Source organism: Mya arenaria, chromosome 7 (genome assembly GCF_026914265.1).
Source record: "Mya arenaria isolate MELC-2E11 chromosome 7, ASM2691426v1".
NCBI lineage: Eukaryota > Metazoa > Mollusca > Bivalvia > Myida > Myidae > Mya > Mya arenaria.
Genome location: NC_069128.1, coordinates 33,137,659 through 33,151,442, shown reverse-complemented (window position 1 = coordinate 33,151,442; position 13,784 = coordinate 33,137,659). Strand labels below are relative to the sequence as shown.

The following is a 13,784-nucleotide window of genomic DNA, read 5'->3' as shown; positions in this document are numbered from 1 at the left end:
CTCTCAAATAACATTTAATGGACAATTTGTGGTATTTATATAGATTGGTCGGATCTGATCATAGATATACCGTGACAGAACCGTTGATATTTTACCGACATTTCGTCCGAGCCTTGCCCATTATTTCCCAAACATAAGATAAAGATAATAAAAATGAAATAAATAAATTGAAAGGGCTATGCTTTTCTTGAATGTAATGATGGGTAATAGAATATCCACTACGTGCTCCCCCTTGTTGCTGCTCTGCCTCTGATCTTAAGTATACCAATAACGATTGGAATATCCCGATAATCCCATTCGAAAAAGCAAACGCACGAAAGCATACTTGTGCTGTCATTTTACTTCGGCGTGCATAGAGTGAAACTTCGACATGTCCTTTATCTTTCTTGAAATATTGGTACTTAGTTTAATAGCAACAAAAGCTGAGTCAAAAGACAACTTTCGAGCCAAAGTATATACAGGGAAAGAAGTCAAAACAACGAATTCAACTACCTTGGGAGTTTCTCTTATACAATGTCAAAACATGTGTGTCTTGGCTAGAAGGATGGGCACGAGCAACATTTGCGGATATGACAAAGTGTCAAAAACATGTTTCTATAGTTTTGACACCGAATATGACGTCCTCAGTACTTCTGAAGTCACGAAGGTCGTGCTGATACCTGTTGAAGGTTAGTAGATATATGTTGTACATTTGGTCGCAGATTTCTAAGCTTTCTACACAAAGGCACACCCATTAATATAACGGAAAATATATAGTAGTTAATCCAATTTATACAATCAGTGTTCAGCGATAGTTCAATATTGTCGTTGACGATAAGAATATCATGTAAATATGTAAGCTTATTGAATGATACGTTGTCGACGTCCATTCAAAGTCCGTACCAGGCGCATTATTTATATTATCTTTTGAAGTGAGCAATAATGGGTTGTGTTACAAAATTATATTTCTATAAGCTGTAACAAGACTGTGTCCAAAGCGGAGACTCTTAAAAGTGGGTTCTTATATTAAAACAGTAGACATGTAAATCGAGGATTTATTTATAAAAGCAGAAATTTTAACCCAATCATAGATAAAATGTTTTACGTCATTTGATGACATAGAAAACTGAATTTTACTCTTTTTTAACAATTCAAGAACCATAGTCAATCGCGCAATCTGACAAATAGTGTCTTCTTTACATTTTAAACAACTAGTGATTGATTTATGCTTTTTCCGAAAATATATTGGATGATAACACTTCAACTGCAAGCAAGTTTAAAGGAGTATTGATATATATTGATATAGTAAAGATAATTTCCTTTATGTATTTCGATAATATTCCATTCCAAAATAAATGTTTTATGGCTTAAACCGTTACAAGCAGTTAAAGAAAAATGCATAAAACATCAATTTTGAAACGAAAATATGATAATCTGCGATCTGATCTTTTCTCAGCAGTCTTTAATCACTGGTTTGCAGATATTTACCCAAAAGACTGATCGTTCCATGACAAAAAAAATAAAAAAAGTTGTCAAAATGTTCAATCTTTGAGAGTGCAGTTTAAAGTTTACTCCCAACTCTTTTTAAATAATTTTCATGAACTGGACAGAATCTACCGATTTATTTTTGTCAGTGCAAAATGAACCTTTACTGTGTGTTATATAACAATAACCTAAAAGTTAATGTCACAATGTCTCTAGCAGCTTCATTTCACAAACGCATGTTTACTTAAATGTATAATCACACTGAACAAAAAGCTCGATTAGACACGATAAATAAATGTTGTACGATTTTATACACTTTTAATAAAACATTACAACGCATGCTACGTCTGTCAATATATTCGGTTCTTTTTAAAAGATATACTTCTTTTGTTTTTGAACAGATGCCTGTCAGAGTTCAGAGTACCTAGTAAACGGAATGGAGCCTGTGTCCGACGACCAGATAACCGCCTCGTCAGTGTTTAATGAGGCGCATGACACAAACGGTTCCCGACTCCATTCCGTGACGACTAGTTCACGTGTTGGTGCATGGGTTGCTGGGACAGCCGACACAAATCAGTACATACAGGTACGCATGTATTAATCATGTATTCAGCCTTCTGTCAATTACTACAATCAGAGTTGGCCGTATGAGAATCATAAGTTCATGATGGTACAAGTTCGTATATATGTTTATCATGTGAATTATAGAGATTTATGAGCGAAATAAAACTCTATTGAGTTCATTTTTTTCAATTATAGCCCGTTTCACTATCCAAAACAAACATTAAGCGTGCACAAGGCTGGGACACAATATCATCGACGCCATTACGTGAACATACAGTTTGGCGCGTGTTTCTGATAAAATGAAATCAAATATATTAATATCAGCTTTACGCTAATGATATCAATACACAAATGGTTGTTTAAGTGTTGGATTGAAATTCATTTCACCAAGTGAGAACCTAAAGTTTATGTTTCAGAAGCACTAGTTTAATAATAAGTGTTGGTGTTCATTCTGTGAAATATTTTGCGATCTTACACTTCAACAAACAATCATGCCCTACAACCATGCCGTCACCAAGCTAAAACACTGATATATATAAATATATTAATTTATTAATTTATTAAAGTCTCATCCACATATATTCAAATCAGTTAAAACATAGTATGTACAAAACAATAGATATATTGTGCAACCCCTATCACTTACCCGAAATGTTTCAATATGTGTACTAGCGGAAATAAGTTATGTATAGTGCGTTCTCGAAAACCTATGGCTGTTGTGAAAGGAAACCAAAAGCGACATTTACCGTTAGACATACGGCAACATTAAATTTATCATACAATAGTAATTTAAATAATTGGTTTTCTTAACAGACAATTGTTCATTTTAGGGTCAAGCATGGTTAACTTCATATCTTTACACTTAACTTATGTATTCCATTTATTATATCATTTCGTTTTTTTTTCCTTTGCTTTAAGCAATTGTTTAATAAAAAAAACAAATAAATCTGTTTAATTTTATTCACATCCCGTTGCAAATACATTTGTATGTACACAATTCGCAACAGTGTACTTTTTTTAACTACACTGCTAGCGTTCAAGAGGCTTTACTAAACTTTAAGAGTTCCCAAGATGTTTTCATGAAGTTCATGATTCAATATTTTCATTCATAGACATTTATGGACAATTCACACACTTTAATATTTAAGGAACAAATTGCGTAGTTGAAAACATTATCGGGGTAAAAACGCAGTTTGGCTGGTCATAGTGTGTTGATTCCGTTTCTAAAAATAGTCAATACTTTTTTACAACATTTAATAAACCGTTCGATGGTGTAATTAAATAAATCATAATATGATAACTTAACACATGCATTAAATACTATATCTGATCGAGATTCTGGCGGAACGCGTTTTTCTCTTAAATTTGAACAACGTGATAATGAACGAATGGTGAAACTGTTTGAATGAAATAAGAGTCGATTGAGGGCTACTCTCGGACTTTCTTTAAAAAGAAGTTTCATGAACCTTTTTTTTAATGTAATATTTTTCCAGGTGCAGTTCAATTGCCCTAACCACGTGATAGGTGTGGCTATGCAAGGTCGACCAGGGCCAGACCCGAATTCCTACGTCGGAGTTGGTTGTTGTTACCAACGTGTGACCGCGTACAAACTTCTCTACAGTGGTGACTGTGTTAACTATCTCACGATCAGGGACTCCAGTGGGTCGGATGTGGTAATGTATTCAGCAATTAACCATTTCAGCTGTTCTGTTCGGGAAGTAGATGTGGTAATGTATTCGGCAATTAACAATTCCAGTTGTTCTGTTCGGGAAGTAGATATGGTAATGTATTTAGCATGTTCTGTTCGGGAAGTAGATGTGGTAATATATTTAGCAATAAACAATTTCAGTTGTTCTGTTCGGGAAGTAGAGGTGGTAATGTATTCAGCAATTAACAATTTCAGTTGTTCTGTTCGGGAAGTAGATGTGGTAATGTATTCAGCAATTAACAATTTCAGTTGTTCTGTTCGGGAAGTAGAGGTGGTAATGTATTCAGCAATTAACAATTTCAGTTGTTCTGTTCGGGAAGTAGAGGTGGTAATGTATTCAGCAATTAACAATTTCAGCTGTTCTGTTCGGGAAGTAGAGGTGGTAATGTATTCAGCAATAAACAATTTCAGCTGTTCTGTTCGGGAAGTAGATGTGGTAATGTATTCAGCAATAAACAATTTCAGTTGTTCTGTTCGGGAAGTAGAGGTGGTAATGTATTCAGCATATAGACAATTTCAGCTGTTCTGTTCGGGAAGTAGATGTGGTAATGTATTCAGCAATAAACAATTTCAGCTGTTCTGTTCGGGAAGTAGATGTGGTAATGTATTCAGCAATAAACAATTTCAGCTGTTCTGTTCGGGAAGTAGATGTGGTAATGTATTCAGCAATAAACAATTTCAGTTGTTCTGTTCGGGGAGTAGAGGTGGTAATGTATTCAGCATATAGACAATTTCAGCTGTTCTGTTCGGGAAGTAGATGTGGTGATGTATTCAGCAATAAACAATTTCAGCTGTTCTGTTCGGGAAGTAGATGTGGTAATGTATTCAGCAATAAACAATTTCAGCTGTTCTGTTCGGGAAGTAGATGTGGTGATGTATTCAGAATAAACAATTTCAGCTGTTCTGTTCGGGAAGTAGATGTGGTGATGTGTTCAGAATAAACAATTTCAGCTGTTCTGTTTGGGAAGTAGATGTGGTAATGTATTCAGCAATAAACAATTTCAGCTGTTCTGTTCGGGAAGTAGACGTGGTGATGTATTCAGAATAAACAATTTCAGCTGTTCTGTTCGGGAAGTAGATGTGGTAATGTATTCAGCAATAAACAATTTCAGCTGTTCTGTTCGGGAAGTAGATGTGGTAATGTATTCAGCAATAAACAATTTCAGTTGTTCTGTTCGGGAAGTAGAGGTGGTAATGTATTCAGCATATAGACAATTTCAGCTGTTCTGTTCGGGAAGTAGATGTGGTAATGTATTCAGCAATAAACAATTTCAGCTGTTCTGTTCGGGAAGTAGATGTGGTAATGTATTCAGCAATAAACAAGTTCAGTTGTTATGTTCGGGAAGTAGATGTGGGCCTTACATTGCTTTCGTCTTCGGTGTTGGTCTGAAAACATTATATTATTTGTACTGTTGTACTTTTAAAGGATGCCAATGGGTATTTATAATGCTAATTTTGCCTACTTGACTTAAAAACATATCTTCCGCATTTTAAAACACCTGTTACGCATTAAAACAGGTGCATTTCCCTCGATAACTTTGAGGCGATCTTTGCAGGAAACATTTCAACGTTTAGAATGTACACTTTCTTAAAAAATAACTGACACTGCGTCTAGTGATTTAAAAACGTGCATAAATGTTTCTGTTCTTTCGTAGTAGAAACCCTGGAATTTCCCCAGTTTTTGTAAAATTTAGATGTACGTGAAGTAAGCGGCCTAGCTGCGTGAAGTAAGCGGCCTAGCAGCGTGAAAGTTAGCGGCCTAGCCGCCCTGGCGGCCTAGCGGCGTGAAGTTGGCGGTCTATTTTTTCTTGATTTAAAGCATTTGTTCATGCGTGTTCTTGGAAAACAATGATAAATCAATCTTTTATTCATATAATAAAATAGACGGCACAAATCGTTTTCTATTCAGAACATTTAAAATTGCGTTTTCTTCTAAAGCAATGATATATTTACAGTTTAAATGCACACATTATCAATCGGAAGCGATTATAAACATTTCCAAAACGTCGATTAAGCAGATTGGTCGAGTTTTTGGGCAAATGCAGATATTCCCCAAAGGATGTTGATTTGTGAATAGAAACCATGAATTTATCCTTGTTTTAGAAGAAAACGCATGTATACATGCTTTGAAATAGAAACCAATTTTCGGCCACTAGGCCGCCAGGCCGCTAACTTCACGCCGCTAGGCCGCTGAAGTGCTTAATCGACTTTACTGTACATATGTTTGTAATCGCTTTAGAGTGGTTATTTGTGCATAAAACAGTTAATATATCATTGCTTTAGATGATAAGTCACGTTTACATGTTTTCAAATAGGATACCATTTTAGGACGCTAGGCTGCTAAACCACCAGCCCGCTAACTTCACGCCGCAGGGCCGCTATGCAGCTAGACCACAAGGCCGCTAAGTTCACGCCGCTAGGCTGTTATGCTGCTAGAACACCAGGCCGCTAACTTTACGCGATAGGCCACTAGGCTGCTAGACCACCAGGCCGCTAAGTTCACGCCGCTAGACTGCTAGGCTGCTAGACCACAAGGACGCTAAGTTCACGCCGCTAGACCGCTAGGCTGCTAGACCACCAGGCTGCTAAGTTCACGCAGCTAGGCCGCTATGCTGCTAGACCACCAGGGCGCTAATTTCACGCCGCTAGACCGCTATGCTGCTAGACCATCAGGCCGCTAACTTCACGCCGCTAGACCGCTAGGCTGCTAAACCACCAGGCCGCTAACTTCACGCTGCTAGACCTCTAGGCGGCAAGGCCTCCAGGCCGCTAACTTCACGCCGCTAGGCTGCTAGACCACCAGTCCGCTAACTTCACGCCGCTAGGCCACTAGGCTGCTAGACCACCAGCCCGCTTACTTCACGCCGCTAGGCCGCTATGTATATTTACATGCTATAGAATGGCTGATATGCTTGATCGATTTTTTTTTCGATAATCGCTTCTGATTGATAATCTGTGCATAAAAAACAGTAATTATATCATTGTAGAAGAAAAGGCATGTATACATAAAATAGCATACCATTTAGGCCGCCAGGCCGCTTGGTTCACGCCGCTTCAGAGTGATAATTAGTGCAAAAAAAACAGTAAATACATCATTGTTTTAGGAGAACAGGCATGTTTACATGCTTTGAAATAGCTGACTGAAATAGGATTCATTTTTTGCCGCTACGCCGCTAGACCGCCAGGCAGATAATTTTTGCCGTTAGGCGGCTAGGTCGCTGAACGGCTTGATCGACTTTTTGGAAAAGATGAATAAACGTTTAAAAATGTTTAAAGTGTTTGGAAAAGGCATATTAAAATGCTTTGAAAAGAAAAAAAAATGAGGCCGCTTTGTTTATGTATGAATAAAAAACGCATTAACAATTGCTGAAAAAATGGGTCCTATGCCACTAGGCCGCCAATATCACGCCGCTAGGCCGTCAACTTCTCGCCGCTAGGCCGCTTACTTCACGTGCATAAAATTTAGTCGTAAATAGGGTTATGTACAATGTAACAAAACGTAACTGATCTTCTTTCGTTAAATATATCCGACAAAAATTGTCTTATTCTTACAGCTGTGTGAAGTTAGCTAAACATACGACATTGGACATTGGACATTCAAAATCGAATGTTGTGCTGGCACGACATTGGACATTGGACATTCAAAATCGAATGTTGTGCTGGCACGACATTGGACATTGGACATTCAAAAGTGAAAGTCGTGCTAGCACGACATTGGACATTGGACATTCAAAATCGAATGTTGTGCTGGCACGACATTGGACATTGGACATTCAAAAGTGAAAGTCGTGCTAGCACGACATTGGACATTGGACATTCAAAAGTGAAAGTCGTGCTAGCACGACATTGGACATTGGACATTCAAAATCGAATGTTGTGCTGGTACGACATTAGACATTGGACATTCAAAAGTGAAAGTCGTGCTGGCACGCCATTGGACATTGGACATTCAAAATCGAATGTTGTGCTGGCACGACATTGGACATTGGACATTCAAAATCGAATGTTGTGCTGGCACGACATTGGACATTGGACATTCAAAAGTGAAAGTCGTGCTAGCACGACATTGGACATTGGACATTCAAAATCGAATGTTGTGCTGGCACGACATTGGACATTGGACATTCAAAAGTGAAAGTCGTGCTAGCACGACATTGGACATTGGACATTCAAAAGTGAAAGTCGTGCTAGCACGACATTGGACATTGGACATTCAAAATCGAATGTTGTGCTGGCACGACATTAGACATTGGACATTCAAAAATGAAAGTCGTGCTAGCACGACATTGGACATTGGACATTCAAAATCGAATGTTGTGCTGGCACGACATTGGACATTGGACATTCAAAAGTGAAAGTCGTGCTAGCACGACATTGGACATTGGACATTCAAAATCGAATGTTGTGCTGGCACGACATTGGACATTGGACATTCAAAAGTGAAAGTCGTGCTAGCACGACATTGGACATTGGACATTCAATTTCGAATGTTGTGCTGGCACGACATTGGACATTGGACATTCAAAATCTAATGTTGTGCTGGCACGACATTGGACATTGGATATTCAAAAGTGAAAGTCGTGCTAGCACGACATTGGACATTGGACATTCAAAAGTGAAAGTCGTGCTAGCACGACATTGGACATTGGACATTCAAAATCGAATGTTGTGCTGGCACGACATTAGACATTGGACATTCAAAAGTGAAAGTCGTGCTAGCACGACATTGGACATTGGACATTCAAAATCGAATGTTTTGCTGGCACGACATTGGACATTGGACATTCAAAAGTGAAAGTCGTGCTAGCACGACATTGGACATTGGACATTCAAAATCGAATGTTGTGCTGGCACGACATTGGACATTGGACATTCAAAAGTGAAAGTCGTGCTAGCACGACATTGGACATTGGACATTCAAAATCGAATGTTGTGCTGGCACGACATTGGACATTGGACATTCAAAATCGAATGTTGTGCTAGCACGACATTGGACATTGGACATTCAAAAGTGAAAGTCGTGCTAGCACGACATTGGACATTGGACATTCAAAATCGAATGTTGTGCTGGCACGACATTGGACATTGGACATTCAAAAGTGAAAGTCGTGCTAGCACGACATTGGACATTGGACATTCAAAATCGAATGTTGTGCTGGCACGACATTGGACATTCAAAATCGAAATAGCACGACATTGGGCATTCAAAATAATATGTCGTGCTGGCTAGTTGTCTTGGTAATAAATATAAATTTTGGACCCATGATAGACAGAGACTTCGAATGGTCCTTTAAGATAGATTTGTGCAGTTCACGCGTCCATTAGCTGAATAATATGTGGCCAGTGTTGTAGTCGAATTGAACTGCTTGTTTTATATTTGAACATTTATTGAGTGCGACATTTATAAAATGTTGCAGATGTTAGCCCCAATAAATTGAAATCCAAATTGTACATATAGTCATTGTATACATAAAGGCAGTAGATATATCACTAAATAATGATCCTTTACAATTGTAATTGTATAACCTCAATATGAATTATTGTTTGGTGGGACGCAATTTTGCAATCGATTGTGTTTTCTTTTACTCATAAATTGTGTTGATTGCTTTAATTGTTGATATACAACATACGCCTTATTTCAATTTGGATATTTTTAATCCATTAAAGGTGGACACCCTGCTGAGAGCCGGAATATGTTCAGTAAAGGTGTTATATTTTTTTTGCTCAATATAATCCGCAGAAACAATAGCGCTTTAACTAGCTCTTTCATTTAACATTTTATTACTTTTATAATCATCAAAGACTTTTGTTTGAAAAATAACTTATACAAGGTAGGCATACTTTTGGTGACCAATCAAAAAACCTGATATTAAAAAGGAATCGGCCATTTTGTGAACAGATCTAAGTAAACCTCAGAGAATGAATGAGTGTCCAGCGGATGATGACTTTCACTTTTGAATGTCCAATGTCCAATGTCGTGCCAGCACAACATTCGATTTTGAATGTCCAATGTCCAATGTCGTGCTAGCACGACTTTCACTTTTGAATGTCCAATGTCCAATGTCGTGCCAGCACAACATTCGATTTTGAATGTCCAATGTCGTGCTAGCACGACTTTCACTTTTGAATGTCCAATGTCCAATGTCGTGCCAGCACAACATTCGATTTTGAATGTCCAATGTCCAATGTCGTGCTAGCACGACTTTCACTTTTGAATGTCTAATGTCCAATGTCGTGCCAGCACAACATTCGATTTTGAATGTCCAATGTCCAATGTCGTGCTTGCACGACTTTCACTTTTGAATGTCCAATGTCCAATGTCGTGCCAGCACAACATTCGATTTTGAATGTCCAATGTCCAATGTCGTGCCAGCACAACATTCGATTTTGAATGTCCAATGTCCAATGTCGTGCCAGCACAACATTCGATTTTGAATGTCCAATGTCCAATGTCGTGCCAGCACAACATTCGATTTTGAATGTCCAATGTCCAATGTCGTATGTTTAGCTAACTTCACACAGCTTATTCTTTCAGCGTATTTTACTAAGGATGAAGGTATAATTATACTTAACTTGTTTCAAAAAATGCGTAAATATCCATCTGTGAACGATCTGAAATAGTATCTCTAGATGCAAAAGAAAGACAAATTGTATACATTTTACAAAGAATTTGAAAATCACTGCAACGGATGATCCACTTTTGAAGAAATTACTGCATACATTATACCACGTAATACGCATTCATGGTAAATAGCCGATATACAAGAATAACTTTATACCTAATGATTTGAATCCACATTAATCTCTCTTAAACACGCACTCCCATTAGAACAATGAATGTAAATTGGCTTGAACTGGTTGGTAATCACTACCTTTTAAATGCTAGACATATTAAACCAAGCAAAACCCAAAATGAATAACGTTACTCGATTCTTTCCACAGATATTGGACGGGAACACGGATCAGGAAACGGTTGTTACATCGATGTTGCCAAGTCCGGTAACCGCTCTCTGTGTCAGAATCAACCCAGTCACGTGGTTTGGTGGCTATATCAGCCTGAGGTTCGATATTCTCGGATGTTCCATGAATGAGCAGTAGCACGTGAAATAAAGCACGGAATATGGTGTATGCATGCCCACCGTTTGTAGCTGTAATATGCCCGTTATTACAATTATGTTATAATAGAATGTCGAATAATATAATGATACATGAATTTACTTCTGTATTTTGTTAATTTAAGTGTCCGCTTTTTGAATTATTGCTTCGAGGAAAAAAATATGTTCATTTTTTGTTCTTTTGTTTGCATACGCTTTATGATTCATTATTTATATATAATAAATAGTACATGGTTATAAAATTGGATGCCATTTCCACAATCGTCTGACTACTTCCAAACACTGATATGAATGCCGAAGAGCTTGAACGCTTGGTGATATTTGACATCGGGGAAATTACTAGCTTGCAATCCTGGTTAGCCATTTAATAAATAGTACGAGTAATTAAGTTCTGTAACTATACGCCTTTTCGCAACATTTTTGCTTATTTTTGTTTGAGCCTTCCGCGCAGGAAAACAGTCAAAGGATAAATTTTTAGAGTTAATTCAACGTGTGATTTAGTATGAGAGTGAGAGTCCGCCTCTAACCTTTGAAGTTGTGAGTTGGATTCCCACCAGGACGAGATTGCTCTAGTGGTATGGATGTTCGCCTCTTTCCCAAGATGTTGCGAGTACGATACACACCAGGGTGAAATTGGTAAAGTTGTATAGGTGTCTTTCACTCACCAAAGCTGTTACGAGTTCGATCCCCACCAGGGTGGGAGTGCTCTAGTGGTATTGTGTCTGTCACTCACCGAACGAGGTTGTGAGTTCGATTCCCACCAGGGTGGGAGTGCTCTAGTGGTATTGTGTCTGTCACTCACCGAACGAGGTTGTGAGTTCGATCCCCACCCGGGTGAGAGTGGCCTGGTGGTATTTTGTGTCTGTCACTCACCGAACGAGGTTGTGAGTTCGATCCCCACCCTGGTAAGAGTGATCTGGTGGTATTTTGTGTCTGTCACTCATTGAACGAGGTTGTGAGTTCGATCCCCACCAGGGTGAGAGTGATCTGGTGGTATTGTGTCTGTCACTCACCTAAAGAGGTTGTGGGTTCGATTCCCACCAGGGTGGGAGTGCTCTGGTGGTATTGTGTCTGTCACTCATCGAAAGAGGTTGTGGGTTCAATTCCCACCAGGGTGAGAGTGGTCTAGTGGTATATGTGTCTGTTACTCAGCCAAAGAGGTTGTGAGTTCGATTCTCACCAGGGTGAGTGTGCTCTAGTGGTATTTTGTGTCTGTCACTCACACAAAGAGGTTGTGAGATCGATTCCCACCAGGGTGAGAGTGGTCTAGTGGTATAGGTGTCTGTCACTCACACAAAGAGGTTGTGAGATCGATTCCCACCAGGGTGAGAGTGGTCTAGTGGTATAGGTTCTGTTACTCACCCAAAGAGGTTGTGAGTTAGAGTTGCACGGGTCAGAGTGGTTTTGTAGTATGCGTCAACGCTCTCACCAAAGAGGTTGTGGTTTTCACCTCCACCAATATTGTCTGCAAGGCCTCTCAAAACGGACACTAGGTCTTCTACCCAGGAAATGGACACACACTTTATTCATATATGAGTTTATATGTTTTCTTTACATAGCTTATAACTAATACTAAAGTTAAAATATTACGTACATGCATTTTAAGTTTCTAATGTCAATATTTATAATCGTATGTAGGGGTAACAAGTCGCGTGGCCGGCTGGTCGAGCGGGCTTATGCTTTTCTGGCAAAGTCTTTTGAGTTTATTATTTTTATCTGACCACTGTCAAACTCATCTTCATGTTATGTGCCCTACATTGAGAGCTGTTATTTAAATAAATATAAATTTACCAAAAGTCATTTAAAAACATCCAGTATAAATGCATCGGGCTAGGGTAACCATCACTTCTGTTGATTTACGTAGGAGAAATACTCAAAAAGACATTATTGATCATGTTTGAACCTGTAATCTATTATGTTTGTATATGATATATATAGTCGAAATACTACTGTTTCCCTCCTAAATTTTATCGAAGTTTCAAATGATTTGTACCACACTCAGAAACTCTTAAGCTTTACGAAATCGTTACAGAATTTATATGCATATATTTTGTATCAAAGGTGTCGTCATGCTTGTATGCCGAATAAAATGTTGCTTTTTATTTTGTTGCTGTTGTTGTTTGTTTGTTTGTTGACGATTATTGTGATACCTTACACCTGATTTCTGCAAATAAATACACAGTTCCAAAACCGATTTCTCGACTAATTTGACTGAAACTGTTCATTGACAGTAATGGAAAGCATGCCACTGTCAACGTGGCACTGCATTGAAACGAGGTACAAGTATATACATTATAACCACATCACAACACTAAAGGTCATATGTTACATATTCATGATATTGGGTAAATGCTAGGGATGCAAACGAATGGCAAAATTGATATTCGAATATTGGGTAATTCTTTCGATCGAATATTCGAATATTCGATTACCAAAATACTATTTTGGAAAATGTCGTAAACTACTATTATTATTCGCTTAAGTAATAGTCGTGTCAATTTTACCCTACTTTGTCGTAGCGGCGGACCCTGATTTCCCCAAATAAGACTTTGAAATACGCAATTTTCAGGAAGGAAAAAACAACAACAATACATTATAAACAGACAAACAACAAAATCGAATAATTTCAATTACGCAGCCATTATATTTGTAAAAAATGTGAATCTAGATGTATTCCTAGTCAAAACGCGTTTTGCGCCAACGGAGGGTCTTTCCGTAGGACAAGCAGCCTCGTTCTGAGATTGACTTCTAAATTTACTTAATATAACTATGGAAAAAACAAACAAACTCGGGAACTAGTAAAACCATATCTGGATTTGACTCATCTATTGTTCAAAAATGGAGGAAATATATCCTAAAACGCTATACTTCCATTTCAAAGCACGAACATTGTATCGAAACATGGAAAACAGGTTAAGCACATATATGTTACA

General features: G+C 38.1%; 1 protein-coding gene across 1 annotated transcript; it reads left to right on the top strand.

The window, feature by feature from the left end:
- Positions 1-320: 320 nt before the first annotated feature.
- On the top strand, positions 321-12,953 carry LOC128240029 (probable carboxypeptidase X1). Its single transcript, XM_052956514.1, has 4 exons — positions 321-668; positions 1,866-2,050; positions 3,522-3,701; positions 10,679-12,953. The coding sequence occupies exons 1-4, from the start codon at positions 371-373 to the stop codon at positions 10,832-10,834; spliced, it is 819 nt and encodes a 272-aa protein (XP_052812474.1). The 5' UTR covers positions 321-370; the 3' UTR covers positions 10,835-12,953.
- Positions 12,954-13,784: the final 831 nt, after the last annotated feature.